Raw genomic sequence first — 21,434 nt, 5'->3', positions numbered from 1 at the left:
CTACCCCAGCCAGCAGAGGGCGGCGTATGAGTGAGTAGAGAAACTAAAAGCAGAAGAAGAAATGCGGAAATGTGCAGTGTGGAAACCATGGTGTAAACAAGCGATTCACTACAGTAGTGTCAAACGGTAATGTTTTTAAAAAGTAACACTTCTGTGTTAAGAATGGTGTATTGTAGCGAGTTGTATTTTAGACTAAGAAGGTTAAAGGGTGTGTATGTCCGTGAATAACAGTGTATTCTCTGGGCTGGGATGAATGTTGGTTGTTGTTGAGCTCTGTCGGACGGCCCTCGGCCCTCGGCCCTCGGTGGTCGCTTTCTGTCAGCAGGCTAATATTTTAATATTTACAGTCATGTACTTTAACGTCGTGGGGTTCTTTCTGCTGTGTCAGGGTGTGTCTGCGGCAACCATGCCTTATCTGGGCGGCGAGGACACGGTGAGGGAGCTGAGGAGGGCTTTGTCCAACCCCAACGTCCAGTCCGACCAGCTGCGCTACAGGAACACCATCCTCAAAGTCATCAGGTAGGAGACAGACAGACAGACAGACAGACAGACGGACAACCCCTGTACAGCCGTTCATCTGCATGGTCGGAATTAACATTACACCTGTAATCCGTCTAATGTAGTGTAAAGTGTTGTACCATTAAATCTATAATCTGTAACCTGTCCACATTAAAGTGTCTGTAAACTCTAGCTCTATGTTCTGTGGTTGAGTTGTGTTCTTCCATCATCCAACATAACACTCATTCTGTTCAGGGAACGCTCTGTAGAGTGTGATGATCAGAAGAGAATCAGAACAAGAACAAGATAAGGATAGTTTAGAAGATAACACTGTACAGCTCAGCATAGACGAGAAAACAACGCTACTACTTACTGTAGTTGGGCCTTAGCATCCCACACAGTGCTGTCTGTCAGTCTGTGAACCTCCTGAGCATTTGGGAGTTTTCTATTGTTTTACCATTATTTCTTTATTTAGAGAACCAGTGTTTTTTTACATGAAATAACAGATGGATGTTTATCAATTCCATATACTTTAAAAAGACCAAATGAAACTGGAACTGCTTTATTCAGTGTGTTTAGTGGTTTTAATTAGCGGGTCTGTTTGTTTTGGAGAGGAGGAGACCTCTGTGGATAACTGGACTGCTGGTAGAAACCTATGGAAAGTCTGGATCTTAAGTTATTAGAAGTTACATATTGTACATTTAAAGTTATAATGTTCTGGGTTTTTCTACTCACACAGAGCTCTCTCTCTCTCTCTCTCTCTCTCTCTCTCTCTCTCTCTCTCTCTCTCCCTCTCCCTCTCTCCCTGTCTCAGAGCCATGTCACAGGGTGTGGATGTGTCAGGCCTGTTCAGTGACATGGTAAAAGCGTGCGCCACAGTAGACATAGTCCAGAAGAAACTGGTCTATGTCTTCCTGTGTTCCTATGCCGCTTTAAACCCAGAGCTGTCTCTGCTAGTCATCAACACTCTGAGAAAAGATTGTCAGGATCCGAACCCCATGGTCCGCAGCCTGGCCCTGAGGAATATGACCAACCTCAGGTGAGGAGCTACACCCCAGTACAAGTGGTCACTCAGCCTGTGACTGCAGGAATAATGAGGGAGGTTATTGACTGTGTGTGTGTGTGTGTGTGTGTGTGTGTGTGTGTCCGTGTCCGTGTGTCCCAGGTTACCTAGTCTGATGGAGTATGTGGAGCAGCCCCTGACAGCAGGACTGAGGGACAGAGCAGCATGTGTACGACGAGTGGCTGTGCTCGGCTGGGCCAAACTACACAATCTCCAACCCAACTCTGAGATCGGTAGGGTGGATGGACGTCTTTCTTCTTCCTGCTTTTCTTCCTCTGCAGCTCCGTGACAGCTCTGGAGTTCTGACAACCTTACCTGCTTGTACGGTGGACAAGGGAGAGAGTCTAGAAGTGTAAAATCTCCAGCTTTATTTGTAGTACTGATACAACCTTTGATAAGACACATTTACACTTGTGGTCTTCCTCAGGATCATCAGACAATGCATGTGTATAGACTTTTTGTACAGACAGCTGCTAGAGTGGTGTCATCGTGAGATGCATGTGCAGGCTGGGGTTTTGAAAACAGATGAGAATGACTGACAGTATGATTAAATCTATATAAGGAACTGTATTTGTACATTGTACATTGTATTGGTTCTCACACTGTGGCACATGTACCACTGGTGGTACTTGAGCTCCCTCTAGTGTTTATGCATTTCCTGTAGTATAAAGCTTCAATATCAGCCTGCGACATAGTCACGTTCATGCACATAGCACACGCGTACACCTATGATCAGTTAGGAGCTGAACTGTGATGGTAAGATAGTGAGCGGCGGTCAGATGAATGGTTCAAAACACTGCAGTCGTTACTATTTGGAAGAGAAGTGTGGACGGAAGGACCCCTCTTCCACCAGAGTGGTTCTTGAACACTTACAGTAGTGTCATGTTTTTATGACATATATATATGTCATAAAACAAACATGTATATGTTTAAGTAACATCTTTTTTTTGTCACTACTTCATCTGATGAAATGGGAACAAGAATGAGCCCACATCAAGAAAAAGTACTGTCTACTGTGAGTCCAACATTGTTATGAGAGTGTAATGTTAAAGCAGTGGATTGTATGGAAGAATGGATCTGCTGCAGTGCCTCCTCTTCCAAAATCTCTACTCCTGATTCTTCTTGCCACAAACATTTCAAATGTTGCATAGTAGTTGTACATGATAGCTGAGACGGTCTTGCATATATAATTTCCCTTGCCACTAGATGTCGCACAAGAGCACCAGCATCTTAGACAAAAACAATGGCCGCCACAGCCGACCAGACTCCACTGACAAAATCTAGATAGAAGTGTGACAATCGTAAAACACACTTACAACTGAATCAAAACGAAATAAAACAAATAACTCACCAGAGTCTTTCACACAATCACGAACATTTCACCAACTGTTTGGTTGAAATAAACCCTTAATTCAAAGAGTATGATAAGAAAATAGTTTCAACGGGCTGCTATGTAACATTAGCTAATCCTTGGTGACAAAGTACGTCCACTAAAAGTTGTTGTTTATGTCATACATAAAACTCACCGAAACAGTTAGTGAGCCAGACTTGTAAAGAAAGAAAAGCACAGATAGCAGCACAGGCAAAGGGAGAGTGACATCTGTGACATCGTCACAAAATAGTTGTTTGCTGCTGTATTAATGGTTTAGATCTCCTAAATGCAACCTTTCAAAACATTAAGTCCATTGGTGTTTGTTCTGGAGCTTGAGGATACAACACATTATTTAGTTAACAAAGCTTCACACTTGCAAATATCTTTTCTTTGATATTTTCTTTATAACTGTTCGTAAAAGGGAAACACTCTGAACAGATGCATGCAATTTAAATATTTTTTCTCAGACATCAAGTACTATTATTAAACTGTGGTGCCAAAGAATATTCTGCCATTGTTCATGATTCTTCCAGATGCTGCAGTGGTGAACGAGCTGTACAGCCTGCTGAGGGACCCGGACCCCGTGGTGATGGTAAACTGCCTCCGGGCTCTGGAGGAAATCCTGAAGGAGGAGGGAGGAATTGCCATTAATAAACCTATCACCCATCACCTCCTCAACAGGTTAGTTCAGAACATCAGAGAAGCATGTCACGAAATGAAAAAAAACAGGAACAAAAACAGGGAATTCTATTTATGTGATTTGAAGCGTTAGGGTCGGACCCAAGTGTGAACTCACCCATTGGTGACATCACGACTTAAAAGCACAAGACAAAAAAAGCCTCTTGGACCCATGTCCCAAACCCAACAGGAAGTTGGTTTTGTGGTAATTTTGCACTGACACATGCAGGGCCTGATCATTGCTTCTTGCAGCTTTAATCATAATTGTATTTTAGCCTTTGCTGTGGCTAGATTAATGTTCTGGTTAAAGGAAAACTGTAGTCCCTCCTGCATTGGCTTTACTTTTTAGACCCCAAAGCTCTGTCCATTATATATACTGTCAATTACGGATGTCCTCATTACGTTTTTTGCCCCTGATCCAAGTCATATAATATTGAGTATCTGCCAAAAAAGAAGTACTTGATGTTATTCTAGAAATGAAATACTCCACTTCAGGGTAGATGAAATAAGGTCTAGTCTTATAAAGAGGGTAGTTTTCTCTGTTGTTGAGCCCCTCACCCATGTTTTAGCAAGAGTTGTGTCAAGTGATCTTAAAGTAGCTAAAGTCATACCACTCTTCAAATCAGGCGATTCCAGCATATTAACTAATTATCATCCTATATCTGGCTTACCCTGTTCTTCTGAAGTTCTTGAGAAACTAGTATGTTCAAAAAGCAAAAAACATTTGGATGTGAACAACATAGTGTCTTGTATGCCTTGTTATGTTCTGTTATTTGCTGATGATACATGTCTTATTGCGTCACATGAAAATTTTAGCACACTGATTCGAAAAGCGAATGAATGAATGAAGAGCTATCAATAATTTCTAAATGGTTTCAGATGAACAAACTCTCTATAAACATATATAAATCACATTTTATGACATTTTGTAACAAAAATAAAAAACTTACAAAAGCAACAGCCAATATATTCATTGACAACGCTTAATTAATTCAGGTTTCTCACATACCATTCTTAGGACTCTTAGTAGACATTTTTGGATAAGTTATGCTAAAAGATGCAACTCATCTTCTCCTTTCTTCTGAAAATACACACTTCCATTTATATTTAATGTGACCATGTATCACACTTGTTTGTTCATATACAAACTTAGGATGTATTCCTAAGTCATGACACAGCACCTTCCAGAATTTCTTTAAATTTTCCTCACACATTCACTCATATTCAACAAGACAGTCTAAGGACTTCTGTCTTCCATATTATCAGACATCCCTTAATCAGTATTCACTGAAATACAGAGGACAATCTCTTTGGAACCATCTCCCTCTATCACTACAGTCAATATCTACCTCATCCCTATTTAAAAAAAACATCTCTAAAGGTCTTTATTTAACAAAGATTCATAATACTTCTTGGATTTCTGTATTTTATATATATATATATATATATATATATATTATTATTATTATTATTATAAAATAATTCTAAATTTCTATATGTATTGTATTTCAGCTGCTCAAATGATCTATTCCAATTTCATCTATCTGTTTTTCTGTTTTTAAACTATGATTATATTTATTAAGGGGAGGAGGAAAAAAAACACTTAGTTTAACTCAGTTAAATTAAAATCAAAAACAGCTGTGTGACTGAAGTAAAACATTGGAAAACTCAGTATAGCTGATCAGTTCAGTCAGTGGTTGGACCCCATTGAGTTTTTGATAAATATTTAAAGATGATGTTGTAGGGGGACTAAATCCTGGATTTGAGTGGTCGCATGCTGTATTTATAGAAGCAGAATGCTTCTTCCTCCTCATCTTTTTGTATTCATCTCACATCTAACCAGAGCCTTATTCTGCACTTACTGAGCCTTAGACTGTCTGTTTGTAACCACCAACCATTTATATTTTGAATAAAATCAGCATAGTCAAATTGCTTCCCATATATCTCTCTACAAACCAGTTTAACCAGGAAACCGATACAGGCAGGGAGAGTTTTTCGAAGCTTCACATCGAATCATTCAGAGTTAGAAACTGCAGGCAGGCCTTTTCCTCTGGGATATTTTGTCTCCAGCATGCCCAGAAGAACTGCTTTCTTTTTTTAATGTAATGGTCTTTTTATTGGTGAAAATACTGGCAGAGCACAATTGTTCTGTATTTAACATTTCCCAACAATACTGATCAAAACAAGATGCAAGTAACACAACAGGAGGCAAAAAAGAGAAAAATCTAAACACTCCTTTAAAATAACGATGACAGAACACAAAGATCGATACAACCCCAACCCCACCAAACCCCTGTATCTGGTTTTTGCACAAAGTATTAAACCAATCCTGAAGTATGCAGCTAGGTGATGCCAGGCTTAAGTAGATGGATTAATGCACATCAAGGCTTGAAGATAGTTGATTGTTCATTGTAATTCCCAGGGTGCCGAAAGCATCTGTGTTTGATGCTCTGGGAATAAGACTCACAATAAACTTCTCATCTTTCTTCTTCTTGGTTGTTTTTCGTTCAGGCTGCTAGCGTGGCTCAGTATGTACCTAAAATAGCCTATAAAGTCCTCAAACAGTGCTCAAAGACACTTCAGCAGTGTTTTGAGTTTGAAGTCTACAAGCCTCTGCGTCTGTCCTCCCAGGTTGAAGGAGTCCGATGTTTGGGGTCAGTGTGAGGTGCTCAGGATCCTCCAGCGCTACCGGCCTCAGTCAGAGGACGAGCTCTTCGACATCCTGTCCCTGCTCGATGCCTCCCTAGTCAGCCCCCACCCCCAAGTCATGGCTGCTACCCTCAGCCTGTTCCTCAGCCTCTGCTCAGGCCTGCCTGCTGTCAGTCTGGCGGCCCTAGAGCGAGTACGTGGACCCCTGCTGGCCGCCTGTGGGAGTGTGTCCAGAGAGCTGAGGTTCACTGCCCTCTGCCACATACAGGTCAGTGTGAAAAATTCAAATTTGGAGGTAGAGAGTCAATGGTAACTGGACCTGTACTTGTATAGCCTTTATATATAGGCCTTTCGAGTCTTTTTTTACACCACAGACAGATACAGACAGGATCACACGTGCAGTTACTTAAAGGTCCAGTGTGTAACAATCGGGAGGATCTGTTTCTAGAAATGGAATATAATATTTTGTGTGTAATCTTTTATGTTTTACTTTTTATAGTTGTATAATCACCAGAAAATAAGAATCATTGTTTTTTTGTTACTTTAGAATGAGCTGTTTGTATCTACAGAGGGAGCAGGTCCTCTTCTACGGAGTCCGCCATGTTAAACTGCCATGTGGGTGCACCTTTAATTTTAACCGTTCCTACAGTGACTTCCTGTTCTCCATAGTTTATGGAAAGCAGGGGAAACAAGATGGAGAAATACTGGCAGGAAGTATTTTAGTTAATTAACAGGGCCATCACTTACATGTGCCCATCCCTTTTTAGAGTTTTGAAATCTACTGATTATATCTTTGTATCTGTATATATATTTGACAAGCCAGTTGTGTGTGTGAACCTTTTATTTTTAAAGGTCCTGCATGCAGCCTGTGGGAATGTTAGCACCTGAAACACAGTTTTATCCTAAAGACTTTGTATTCCTGTTTTTTTAAGGACATTTATTTATTATTATACAACAAAATGAATGCTTGGATTTCCTTCATGCTCCACACAGAAAAAGGCCCCGGCTCTTCTTGCTGCATGTTGGAGTGTCCTTGAGCAAGACGCTGAACCCCAAACTGCTCCTGACCCTGTGCATCGGTGTATGAGTGTGTGTGAATGATTAGTTTCCGTTCTGGTGAGCAGTTGGCACCTCGCAGCCCCTGCCATCAGTGTATGAATGTGTGTGAATGGGGTGAGTGTGGCATGTAGTGTACAGAGTGGTCTAAAGACTAGAAAGGCGCTATAGAGTATAAGTACCATTTACCTGGATTCAGATTGTCTGCTAGGTGTCCATTAATACCTGATGTTGGACACCTACTAAGTAGTTCCAGGGAAACTGTCAACGTTTTAAATCAATGCGCTGAAATAAATTGATAAAGTGTAGTCCTTCAGTAGCTCATCCTCTGAACACCACAAGATGGCGACTGTAACAGACAAGCCCCTACACTGCCCCTCTGAACTAACTCATACTTTCTATAAGCAATTCTCCTGCATTCCATCCGCCATTCAGCTCGCTACTCGTGGCTCATAGCGGAGCCAAACATATTGCCAAGTGAAATCCAAGGTTTGACCTATTTACCAGAGTGGTAAATAACATTTCCATTGCATTAGAACTTTATGGGATGGTGATGATTCTTCTAGGTATCAGTTTGAGAAATGAAATGGTGTCTTTGTCTTCTTCTAGTTGCTGTTACGTTCTCTCCCTGGCCTGATGGGGGCACACTACAAGCGATTCTTCTGTGGCTATGCTGAGCCGGCCTACATCAAGCAAAGGAAGATGCAGGTGATGCATTTGAAATATGTTTTTATTGTGAGCTCTTTCATTTTTCTTTATTACTGTGTGCTTTTTCTACTCTCACTACAGCTGTGCTGCAGTTGGCTGTTGTCACAGCAGTCATTTTAAGATGAAATAGTAGGGTAAACACCAATGAAATTAAGGTTCTGTTCCATTCAGGTCAGACAGTCAGGGTGCTGCTATTGCGCATGTTGGCTCTGCTTCACTAAATGGAACCAAACCTTAATTAGTATCACTGGTGACACCTGTGTTACTGTTTCATGTGACAATGGTTGCTTTGAAAAAGGTCCATGAAGTTGTACTGTCCAACTGAAACTGGGGTTGAAATGAATGACGTCATAAACTGCCCTTTTTCCCCTGTACGTAGCTGCGTATTTCCATTTCGAATGCTTTCACACTTGGCCCCAGGGATTAAACGACAATTCTGGCGCAAAATGAACCTGGGGTTAATAACACATGTGTACCGAGTTGGTCCGTTCTCTGGGATATGTTTTCATGCTAATCGAACGTGACTGGTTTTAGCACAAACAGCTAATTACCTTATAACGCTAGACAACGGGGCACAGAGTAACGTGAAAAGAAATCGCTTTTTATACCACTAACAAGGCTCAAAATAGCACCACACTTACACGGTAGCATAATGAGGGCCCCTATGTATAAACCGAAGCATTGAGAACTTAAGTGTACAGACAGTTTATTAAAAAGATAGTTTAGAACAACAGTAGCGTTCACGTATACAGGTGGGCGTTATCTTGGTAAAACAGTCACATGACCAGTCGAATTTGCTCAATATATCAGAAATAATCGCACGATGTAAAACACAACTTGTCTAGTGTACTTACTCAATGGATAACTGCCCATCTCGTCCCTCCGATATGGGTCGCCGCCTCCAATTTATTTTCGGGACATGGAAAAAAGTTGAAGTACAGCCCTGATGTCTTCAAATTCAGTTGAATAATCCGCCATCTCTTTAGTGTGTATCCTGTGGGAGCACTAGTCTCTGTTGCGTTCAGGGCTTCTCTTATGCACTCGGTGCTTTCTTCCGACAACAACGTTTCATGCGAGACTTCACATCTCAGAGAGTTCGACTGGAAGCGTGGTGCTATTTTGAGCCTTGTCAGTGGTATAAAAAGCGATTTCTTTTCTCGTTACTCTGTGCCCCATTGACTAGCGTTATAAGGTAATTAGCGGTTTGTGCTAAAACTGGTCTTGTTCGATTAGAATGAAAACATATCCCAGAGAACGGACCAACTCGGTACACATGTAATATTAACCCCTAGGTTCATTTTGCGCCGGAATTGTCCTTTAACTGATCCGATTAGGAAAATTACCTTGATGATGTAGAACTGGTTTGGCAGTGTAGAAGGTAGGCGCACACATGGTCTACTTACAAATGCATCCATATGCCACAGTTCTTTCATTTTAATTAATCCATTCACTCTCAGACTCAGGGGCCTTGCTTTATCTTTTCACAGCTGCAGGTACTTTTGAATCCATTTCAGCTGATTTATTTTCTCTTTTAACAAAAAAAAACAAAGAGGCAACATTGCTGAGTCTAACGTGAGGTCATGCAGGAAATATGCATGCTTGCTCAAGTATACTCTGTTCCTCTTTCCACTGCAGGTGATCATCTTCTTATTAACTATAGTACTGTGCTGTATCTACTGAGCTCATGTTTCATTTGCTCTGGCAGATGCGTTTGTTTTCCATTCAAACTGAATTCCACCCGTCTTGGATCTGGTCGGGTCAGTCACACCTGTTTATTTAATATGGGATGGGTTTTATGCAGTGATTGACTGAGGAGCGTAACCAGGTGTTCCAGATTTGAAAAGTCCCATCATTGTGCAGTCTGCAGGTCCGTCCAGTGCAACACAGCAGGCTCACAGCAAAACTCAGTCAGAACTAGGCAGTCCTGATCCAATGTCAGGGCTCCAGACTAACTTTTTGTATTGGTTGCACTGGTGCACCTAACTTTTTTTTTTTTAGGTGCACCAGCACAAAATGTCAATTGTGTCACCTTTAACGCCGTAAGGTCACCTTTTTATCGCTCTCCATAACTTTCATATAATGTGAATGATTTTTAAAGTTTCGTATCGAAACTTTAAAAAAACATAACATGTCTAAAAACACACGATTTGCCGTGACAAGTGTGTGTAGAGAAAGTGGCCCCTCCCCCAGCTGCATTTCAGCGGCAGGTAGTAGTAATCATTATTATTATCATTAATAATTATTTTACTTGAAATGTTTGAGTTTGAAATGTTCAATTTCAGCTCAGTGAAGCACTTTAAACACTTTATTTTTCTTTTTATATATAATTGTGCTTCAAATAAAGACAAGCATTTATTTACACCTTATTCTTGTTTAAAAATCATTCACATTATATGAAAGTTATGGAGAGCGATAAAAAGGTGACCTTACGGCGTTAAAGGCGACGCAATGGAAATCTTAACTTTTTTTTTTTTTAGGTGCACCAGCACAAAATGTAGGTGCACCCCAAAAAAAAAAAAAAAAAAAAAAAAAAAAGTTAGGTGCACCTGGCACCTGCCCACACTGCCAAAGGTACTAATACCTGGTTTAATGACCATGGTTTTACTTTGCTTGACTGGCCAGCAATCTCAACTGACCTGAACCCCATAGAGAATCTATGGGCTATTATCAAGAGGAAGATGAGAGACACCAGACCGAACAATGCAGACGAGCTGAAGGCCAAAGGTGTATTAAAATATATTGGTCTTATGAAATATTCTAATTACTGAATACTGAATGTGTTTTGTTAGCTATAAGCCATAATCATCAAAATTAAAAGAAATAAAGGCTTGAAATATTTCACTCTGTGTGTAATGAATCTATAGAATATATGAGTTTCACTTTTTGAATTGAATTACTGAAATAAATTAACTTTGTCATGATATTCTAATTTATTGAGATGCACCTGTATATAGGCCTTCATAGTCTTTTTTTACACTACGTGCCACAAGAAAAAAAAAAGAACCCATCTATAGCCAGTGTTTGGTTTGTCCGTTCTATGTTCCTGCAGAAACATGGCGGTTCAACATAGTGGAGTCCAGGGAGGGTGACCAGTAGATAAAAACAGCGTATTCTAAGGTTACGAAAATATAACGATTCCTATATTCAGTTGATTATACACTAATGAAAACATACTTATGAATATTCTATTCCATTTCTGACAATAGATCCTCCTAAATGTTGTACAGTGGACCTTTTACTATGCAATTATATGACAGAGTTACTACCTAGTATTAGCAGTAACAGTCCAGTACTGTTGTGTTTGCAGGTGCTGGTGGAGCTGGTGAATGATGACAATGTCACAATGTTACTGGATGAGCTGAAAGGGTACTGCACTGATGTTAATACTGACACCGCCCAGGCTGCAATATCAGCTATAGGTAAACACACACACAATTACTCTATTATGTGGATGTATAATGCACAACCATGTACACACTGTGCCTGTATTACAAAACAAACAGCTGAGCTGCTCACAGTAACACAGCCTATACTCAAGAATATCTGTATCCTACTGTCTTGATTGTACATGTTATTCCCAAATATTAAACATCATAAACTCAGGCAGATTATGCTGCTATTATCAGTCAGACTATGTGTTTCTACGGTAATATCACCTGATCATCTGTTCACTCCAGATAGTGCTTGTCCATTTATTTCCTTTCAAACTCCACTTCACTGTTAGTGTAAATATCCTCATTATCCTCATCACACTTGTTGAACAGTAAATAGAAGAAGGAAAACATTCAGCACCATCCGTTTTGACACATTGTCTGGTATTTTGAATGTATTTTTTTAGGATTCTAAAAACATAAGGGTTTAAAGGCAAGATATGAATATATTACAGTCATACTCTCATTCATATCCTGTGTTATCCTGTGCGGACTGGCAGGTCGGATTGGGCGGAGCTACAGTGACAGATGTCTAGAGATCCTTACTGGGCTGCTCGCACTCAAACAGGAGCACATCACTTCTGGTAAAACATACACATTGCATACATAGTAGTCTGTCAGTATGCAGCTGTTAAAGTGACACAGAAGAACCATTTCATTTTAATCGTCATAGTCACCAGAACCTGCTTTTACATGTAATCTTTCTCCTCAAACAACTAAAGTTTCTCCCTCTCCCCCCACCCACACTCCTTAGCGGTAGTGCAGACAATGCGTGACCTGGTCTGGGTGTGTCCTCAGTGTAGCGACACTGTGTGTTTGGCTCTCGAAGGCTGCGAGGAGACGCTACAGGATAGTCAGGTCAGACCCCAGCTGCCACACCCACATACTGCCTGGATGTTAAAATGTCACCACCATACACATCCTTTACTTAAGTGAAATCACTAGTACCACAAGGTAAAAATACTCAATTAAAAGCCAGTCCTGCTGTCAGCAGCTTCCAAACACATCCATACTGACACTCATAAATAATATGCAAAATACTATAGGGTACTATGTAAAATATGAAACAAACAACAACAGTGGTGAAAGAAGAAGATCTTTTATTTAAGTGAAAATAGCAATACTAGAATGTAAATATACTCTGTTAGAGGTAAGTTTTAGTGAAGCAGAAGTACGTTTGCACCGTGGGTCTGAGAGGACTGAAATTTCATCTGTGCTGTATGTTGTGCATGTATTCATATTTGACAAATAAAGCTGACTTTGACTTTGAAGTACAAAAGTATTAGCATCAGGGGCATGGCTAAGAAGGACTTAACAATTTCAAAGGCATGTTGGCACGAAGGAGTCTACACAAAATCTACATTAGGACTGAGCAAACTGGTCAGAAGATGGACAACAGTGGAACTCCTGTAGTAACCTGCCATGCCTAAGAAGCTACGAACGGCTCTTTAAGTAGAAGGAATGCGAAACTCTGCTATGGCGGGTACTTGGCCTCGACCGACCTGCCTTCTAAGTAGGTGATGGTGGTTTTTCCAAATTCATACTTGGCTAAGTTCTGCGCAAGAGACGCATGAGCAAGTCGATTGAGCACTTCTTCTGCAGATCTGCACGTGTTCCTCCCGCGGGGCATGGCTACGCTATTATATATAGTATTATATATATTATTAAATAAGGTGCTCTGCGCTTTACTGATCTGACGCGGTGTGATCCTATTGTGACATCACAAACAGGACTAGCTTTGGGTGGTTCTCTTGAAGAGCTTGTTTTTAACAGGTGCGTGACGCACACACTTCTTCGCGTCTTCCCGGAGTGCCAATGACACTTGGTTCTACCGTTTTAATGCGTCCCGAGTGTCGGGATGGTACGTGCTGGAAACACTAGGATGTACGTTTACACTTTCGAGGACCTGTGTCTTGATCAGTTTGGATTGTGTGGACAAACCAAAAGAAGAAATTAGTATTTACCATCATCTGCCAGTCGTTTCCCCGAAGCGGTTCCACTCGTTAAATAACAGCCGGCTTTAACAATTTGTTTCTCCACATCCGGAGCAGTGGGGCCACAGTGGGGCTGGAGTGATCATTGGATTTGGCTTGCCTGTGGGCTGGCAAACATGGCAACTGCGGCCCTACTTAGCAATATCCGTTTTTAACCCTGACCAAAAGAAGTGTCTGAGGATGATCTTTCTTTTTCCCATTGAGATCAAATTTTTATTTTACAAGAGAGACCTAGCCAAGGTGGAAGCCATACAAAATCATAATAAAAAAAAGTTTGAATAAGAGTGGGTTTGGCCAAAAATGGAATATGTCCAATTAGCACAAATTAACACAGGTGCATACAATTAACTTTTTTTTCTAAATCAATTCAACCTCCAAGCTTTCAATAACTTTGACTACATAGGAACTTTTAAGAGGTAACCTGGACAAGGCCCCATTTATGTTATGACCAAGATCATAAAGGGATAGGGAGGCAAAAAAAAATGATTTTGAAAGCAAAACCAGACTAGGGCTTGTCGTATACATCAGCAGTATATATCTGTTAATCCTGCTATACTTCTTCTGATTTTGACATTAATTGCAACAACTCAATTAAGATGTTTACATTCAAGCATGGCCTTAATATGGTTATAATGTAGTTATGTGTATGCATGTTTCTACCACTTTGTTGCTTCTTTGGCAGTTGTTTGTCTGACTCAGTCTGCAGCAATAGAAGAAGCATTCAGATGTTTACTTAAGTAAAAGCAGCACTATTTGTGTGTGTGTGTGTGTGTGTGTGTGTGTGTGTGTGTGTGTGTGTGTGTGTGTGTGTGTGTGTGTGTGTGTGTGTGTGTGTGTGTGTGTGTGTGTGTGTGTGTGTGTGTGTGTGTGTGTGTGTGTGTGTGTGTGTGTGTGTGTGTGTGTGGGTGCGTGTATATATATATATATATAAATACTCAATTAAAAGTAAAAGTCCTGCATTTAAAATGTTATTTCAGCAAAATGGTGACATGTGACTCTAGCTGTCAATAAAAAAAACATATTGATCTACCTAATTAACATGTTGAATGCAATTCCTTTTTTCAAAGCATTACACATACACAATACATTTATGTTTTATGCAGTCTTCTTTCGGTGCTGATCAAAATAACATGAAACCATCAGCATGACTGTGTCACACATGTCACCATGCTCGCTACAAGTGGTCAAAGACTCAGTGCACATCATTCTTGAGTAACTCAAAACATCTCAGTGGGTGTCCAGGGCCTATAAATTGAGTCTTAATCCTCTGCTCATTCTCCTCATCCTGCATTAGGGCAGGCAGGCCTTGCTGTGGTTGCTGGGTGTGTATGGCGAGCAAGTCTCCAGTGCCCCCTACACATTGGAGGTGTTCATCGATGGAGTTAGGAGCGAGGTCTCTCTGGGAGTCAAGATGGAGCTGCTGACGACCACCATGAGGCTGTTTTTGTGCCGGCCTGCCGAGACACAAGATATGCTTGGAAGACTGCTGCACTACTGCATAGGTGTGTGTGTGTGTGTGTGTGTGTGTCTGTGTGTCTGTGTGTCTGTGTGTCTGTGTGTCTGTGTCTGTGTCTGTGTCTGTCTGTCTGTCTGTGTCTGTCTGTCTGTCTGTCTGTCTGTAAAATGGAGGAAAAGAGATGACGTTATCAACACTTTTGTTTTTTCCAGAGGAGGAGCCGGACATGTGTGTACGTGACCAGGCACTTCTCTACTACCGCCTGTTGCATTGTGGGATTGAAGAAACACAAAAGGTCCTCCAGGGTCGAAGGTCAGACCCTTCCCTGGGTGTTCTGATTGGCCGCCCCTCGGAGCCCATCAGCCAGTGGGCATGCAGCTTTAACACTCTGGAGCCCCTGAGGCAGGGCACAGTAGAGACAGACTCAACCAGCAGAGGAAGCCCTGAACATGTGACCTTTGAGCCCAAGCCTAACACTGACCTCTCAGACACACTGAACTGTAGCCAAGTTGAGAAGGTTCCTTCAGGTGAGTGAACACAGTGAAAATATTTCCATAGTCTATCTTACACAGTGGCATGTCCTTCAGTGAGTGAAATGAATGAATGTGCTGTAGAGTATTTCTAAGAATGAATATTTGAATTAAGCGCTTTGGGATGTCCTGCAAAATGGCGGACCAGAACAACTTCCAGTTCAAGCGAGAATCGAGGAGCGAGGAAATGTCAAATAAGAGACTTGGAATGTAGCTATGGTTAGAGGACAGGACGCACACCTTTTCTGGCACGTATTCACACAGACACACACAAACCCCTTTTTTTAGCTTCGTTACCCTTTTCTTATCCTTTTAATAAATGCTTGTGTTTCTACATGCCTATTTAATTTTGAGTGGGTGATACCAACCTCTTCTATGCAGAATTCCAGATCCTTCCACTTAAACTATTAATGGTGATTTTGGTTATTATTATTATTATTATTATTATTATTATTATTAAATCTGATTTCTAAAATAATTGTTTGGTGTATATTATAAGACTGAATCAATCAATCAATTATTGGCTATTGTTTCCCTTATTTAAGGGTGGTGCCCAGAGGAACTTCAACATATAATACTAATAATAATAATAATAATACTAATAATAATAATAATAAATCATATCTTTTATCTTTTGATAATTAATCAACCTTAATAGCCAAAATTAATTGATTGCACAAAGATAGTTTGGTGCCCTTTTAAACCAGTATTGCACCAACAAATGGTACCGCTGTTAATATCATAACACCTACAGCACACACGTCAATTGTTCCGTACTGAGTGAGCATAAAAGTCTCAGTGTCTGGCCAAGCAGAAAGCTCAATTAAGACGTAATGTGAGTTAACAAACATTCAAGATTATTACAAAACAGTGTTTCAGCCCTGCTTAAAGCTGGTTGCTGTTTTTAAGGGATCACGGTACCAGAAAGTTAGTGGTCAATACCAATACGAGTGAAATTCCATGATTCTCAATGTCTAATTAAATGATCAATACTTGTATTTGCCTTAATAATACAGCTGAATAGCTCTGCATTGCATTAGGGAAACATTTTCTCCTCTTTCTTTCTTTTACTTAATTAATTAATATTAATATATTCTATATTGTTTTATCCTAAGTAACTAATAAAAAAGTAATCAAACCCTCTGTAATCTTTTTTGCTCGTCACTGTCTAGAGGGAATTTTGGTCTCCCTTTAAAAGTGTCCGGCAGAGTTTGTTGCTTCAGTGCATCCTTTACCTGAGTTATCTAACTGAACTGGATTCTGCTGAATGTTTATTTTCTTCCTCTCTACTTCTTTTGTGCAGAGTACATTAATAGATTACTTGTATTTGTTTTTTGTTCGCAGGCCTTTAATTTTTTCTTTCAAATTTTTGACTTTGTACCGAATTATCGGTTCTTGTGACATCCCTAACTGTTACCGTAGCTGAATCTACTGATGTCAGTAGTTTAGCATCGCTCTCTCATGGGTTCAGCTATGCTTTACAGAAAATGATGGAGATTACGTTGCTTGTCTGGCCAGCTTTGAGTTTGTTTTTTTCCTTTTCCACATTAAATAGCAGTCCTTCTTATGCTGATGTATTTCTTGCCAATATTCTTTCATTAACAAGAGACTCTCCCTTTTGTAACCACAGCTGTGCCTTCACTAGTTTGTCTGAGATCCGCAGGACCCCTTTGACATAGCCACTGGCTGTGATCACAGCTCAAGAAAGCAGTCAGTTATGATTCTCTATATAACCATAGGTTGTTTGAGGATTATCACTCTGGATTTAGAGTGCATCATAGCACGGAGACAGCACTGGTGAAAGTTACTGCCAAACTTTTAATTGCATCAGACATTCAGACTAAGCCACACAACACTAACTTGATATTCCAGCTAGGAAGCACACAGGTACCTCACAGGAACAAACTACAAACAGCTGTGAAAGTGCTTCTACTGACTGTAAAAGCTCCAGTGCGGATACCTTATTCAGAGAGTCTGACAGCAGCTACTCACACAACTAAGAGTAAAAACAGTTTTTACTTAGTTGTGTTTGTGTGCTTGCACAACATTCGTTTGACATTATATATTTGCTTTGTTTCAGCTATGAGAAAGACACACCCACTGGTTGTTGCTAGTGGAGTTGCCTTTACAATGCAAATCCATGAACTTTGGGGGCAGAGCTTCTGAAGGAGCACTGAAGGGATGGATATATTTGTTTGACTGTTGAGTTCAAATATCTTATTCTCCAGAATCAGTAGTACTAGATAAAGTCTGTGAATACATACAATTTACATTTCTTGACAATTAATTGCAAAAAGTCAATTTAACTGATTTTTAAAATAAATTATAGTATTCTTTGGGCTGACAATTGTCCAAGTTCTCTGACCAGAGTTTATGATAGTCTATCACAGGCTGTCTGCCCTATATGCGCACTACGCATGCTGTGCAGGGCTCAGCAAATTTGCAAGGGCTCCGTCTCTCTCTCGTGTCAAAGCAAGTGTCAATGTTTACAACTTAGATGGGAGTCAGAAAACGAGTAAAAACACCATGAGGGTGAACTGTGGAACATGAGTCAGGTAAACTTGTGTTCTCTCCAAGTTTGATGTCAGTAAATAACAGTAACGTTAAGCAGCTCGCAGCGTCTGTCTGTCTGTCTGTCTCACTAACAGCTGGTAGTGCAGCTCTCTGTCTGTCTGTCTGTCTGAGCTCTTCTGTGACTGTTTCTGACAAAAGTGAGAAACTATTATGTTTGATAAACACTAACAGGTAAGTGTTTGGAAAAACTAACCATGCCACACATGCTGCATTCATATGCACGTGGAGGAAGTGAAACTCAAGCTTTCCAGCAGATAGTATATGTGTGCAATAGCACTTACCTTCTTGTCTGACTACCTTCTCTTTATTATAAGCAAAACCTAGTATAGCCCAGGTTGGGAAATCAGTTAATTGACTAAAGCTAAACTTCTGGCTTGAAAAAAGTATTAAAATGTATTATTAAGACGTAACACTCCTTTGAGAAGATGTGGAGAACTTTTTAAAATGTTGTTTGCACCGTCAAAGGTTTTGAGAATAAACGCATTTGTTTAAAGAAGCACTGCGATACTACTGAGAAGGTCAGAAATGTCTTTAAATGCATCCCTATGGATAAAGCTGTTGTGCTATTTTGGTCAAAGACTGAGAAAGCCTTTCTCCCCAAGGTCAAGGTCCATTTCTGGGAATGCAGTGTCATTTTTGATCACAATTCTCTTCCTCTGGCACTCATCCTAACTCTCTCCCTCCCACTTCAATCTCATCCTCCCTCTCTGTCTGCCTCCTTCCCTCTGTCCCCTATTCGCCTCCCTGTTGCTGGATCCTTATCCTCCCTCCTTTCCCATTCTCCCCTATCCTCTCCCCTGCGTCCTCCCCTTCTTTGCCTCTTTGTCCTCCAGGCTCAGTCAGCGCCAGTCGGTGCACGGATGCCTCAGCTGATGTCCCGGCTTCCAGCATCGCAGCCCCCCTCAGTTTGTCCCTCTCCCCAGCTCTCAGCCCAGAGGAGTTTGAGCGCCTGTGGCTGCAGCGACAGGTTTTGCATTCTGAGCAAGGTAATTAAATGGAAGGAGATTCTTTCAATGCTGCAAGCTTCCTCTTTGTGGGACAGGAATTGCGGTTGATTGACATTTTGTCTATCTGACATCAGTTTCTCTGACTTTGCTGTTGTTTCTAGGTGATGAGAAAATGGAGGAGGATTATATGTGCTTGGAAGAACAGATCCAGTTCCCCGCAATACCTCACTGTTCACCACAAAGCCTTCAGGCTGCGATGCAGCTGGTCAACATCCAGACTCTGGCCTTCACTCCACCGCACACACTCCCCTGGAGGGTCTACCTATACACACACACCCAGCATGCTGGCGATTCACCCCACATCACACTCATACTGGGGGAGCTGCTGTACACTGGAGAGGCAAATCAGAGAGCGGTATTAAAGAAAGGTGTGTGTGACAGAGAGTTGGCGGTGGAGGGAGGGGAGGAGGAGCAGGTGGAAGAGGAGGAGGAAGCCACAGCTGACGGGCAGAGAATTAGAGTGTCGATGAGAAAAGAAGGCGAAGAGGAGGAACTGAAAGTGACTCTTAAGCAGCAACCAAGAGATGACAAAGCTCTGAAGGGGTTTCTGTCCATCCTTACCACTGTACTGCACACACTGTCCTCAGAAAGAAAATAAATATACATTACATTGTACGGACTGCATATCCTTACACAGATGATTTGAAGTAGCCCTTGCAGGAGCGAAACCACACGTTAAACCTACACAGGGAGATTGCACAAAAGACAACATAGGAAGTCTATGTTTTCTTTTTCACTTACTTACACGCTGCAGTCTCTCTTTCAAAAAACGAAGCCTCTCAGCCTACTTGATGCATTGCCAACTATCCGACACATTAAAGATACATATTGAGTAACTACCAATGAGATACGATTCCCCCCTATTGCGATGCAGTGACACAATTTAATTCAACACAATGCGATGTGAAAGAACACAATGCTATGCAGTCTTTATGGTAACTATATTTTAATTTAATGTCTTCAGCAGCTTGCAATCGCATTTTAAACTTTTATGCCAGTGCACCAAAGCAAGTCAGTGAATCTTACCATTCCCACGTTGCACATTTTAAATTGTATCAGCTGAAATAATTGGCATCAGAGTGCAGTCTTTACAGGAGTGAAATGCAATTGAACAAGACCGCATTCAGCAAAGAAGTAACTTCTGAGGGGCTGTTCATCTGCTGTTTATTCACAGTTGAGCCATGTTGGGTAGATAAAGAATAGTTCAGGTCCGATAGGGTTAAAAAACAAACACATGCCCTGATGGAAGTAACCACCTTACTTGTTCACAGGATGCAGAGCTGTACAGGGATCCTGAAACTGAAAGGTATTATAGTCTTTTTTCATTTGTGTGCACCAGTCAGCTATTGTCAGGGGGAGCTAGGTTTGACAGATTGTTATGTACATTGGAGGCTGTAATGATAATAGCTTGCTGAAGGTTAATGCAAACACAAACTTGTGTCTCTGAAGCATAAAATGGTATTTCAGTGTAGTGTTACACAACTGGTTTGGTTTATTGCACGTTAAACATGATAGAAAAGGTATCATGCCATGAAGCTACAAGGGAAGAATCCACTGGGACACCTCTTGAAGAAATGGAGTAAGTAGCCAGTGATCTCATGGAAAATCCATCAGATGAACGTGATATCATGGGACGGCATATTGTAGCACATTTTAAGCTTTTCACACAAACGGCAGTCTCCTGGGTAAATGTGCTGTGATTGTTTGACCTATCCATTTACCCCAACTGTGGACTTTATTGCTCTTTGTACAAGGTCACCTGACATCTTTTTCTCTATCATGTGAAATGACATGCATCCTGCATAATATAAGGCAGTAGGGATTAAAGGACAGAAAATGACACAAGAAAAGCCAAAAATGTCTCATAATAACAACATGTGAAGTGACATTGGTGTGTTATTCATATGCCATTTTGGATACCAGGCTGATTAGATCAGTGGCAGAAGACTGAACCTGTGACGGGTCAGCCCTGCTGGATAAATAAGGGGGTAAAGAAAGAATAAAATATAATGTTGAAAAGTAGTTTTTGATTATGCTGTGGTTTTGAGGCTCCAACTGGTGGTTTGTTATCACAAGTTCAAGGAACTATAATGTAAACTACAGGAGAAACTACTGGAAGGAATAACTGGTTACACTTATTTTCTTTCAGCAGTGGCCAAACATGAAATTATTCTGAATATTAAGCTTTATTTTGTTGCTTTCATGTTTAAGTTAACTTTAAGAAAAACAAAAAATACCATTTGGTAAAGGAAACGTATTATTAGATAGTTTTTATAAGAGGTAGGTTATTCTTTAAATTATTCTCAGGTTTTCAAGACAGTCTTTCTATCTCATAGGTCTCTTTGGTGACTTTAGCCAGTTATGTACTGTAGGTGGGTCGGTCTGTAACCCCTGACAGTGCTACAGTCATTGTCAGGA

The 21,434-nt window shown here is 40.7% G+C and overlaps 1 protein-coding gene across 1 annotated transcript; it reads left to right on the top strand.

Annotated features, from left to right (window-relative positions):
- The first annotated feature begins 20 nt into the window (after positions 1-20).
- ap4b1 (adaptor related protein complex 4 subunit beta 1) lies at positions 21-21,038 on the top strand. Its single transcript, XM_051425188.1, has 14 exons — positions 21-126; positions 389-519; positions 1,313-1,537; positions 1,664-1,794; positions 3,467-3,614; positions 6,243-6,528; positions 7,926-8,024; positions 11,332-11,443; positions 11,956-12,039; positions 12,210-12,313; positions 14,744-14,951; positions 15,118-15,432; positions 18,843-18,995; positions 19,118-21,038. The coding sequence occupies exons 2-14, from the start codon at positions 407-409 to the stop codon at positions 19,612-19,614; spliced, it is 2,475 nt and encodes an 824-aa protein (XP_051281148.1). The 5' UTR covers positions 21-126; positions 389-406; the 3' UTR covers positions 19,615-21,038.
- Positions 21,039-21,434: the final 396 nt, after the last annotated feature.

This window comes from Dicentrarchus labrax, unplaced genomic scaffold, assembly GCF_905237075.1.
Source record: "Dicentrarchus labrax unplaced genomic scaffold, dlabrax2021, whole genome shotgun sequence".
Classification (NCBI taxonomy): Eukaryota; Metazoa; Chordata; class Actinopteri; family Moronidae; genus Dicentrarchus; species Dicentrarchus labrax.
The sequence above is the reverse complement of the archived record's forward strand: the minus strand, read 5'-3'. Positions and strand labels throughout refer to the sequence as shown.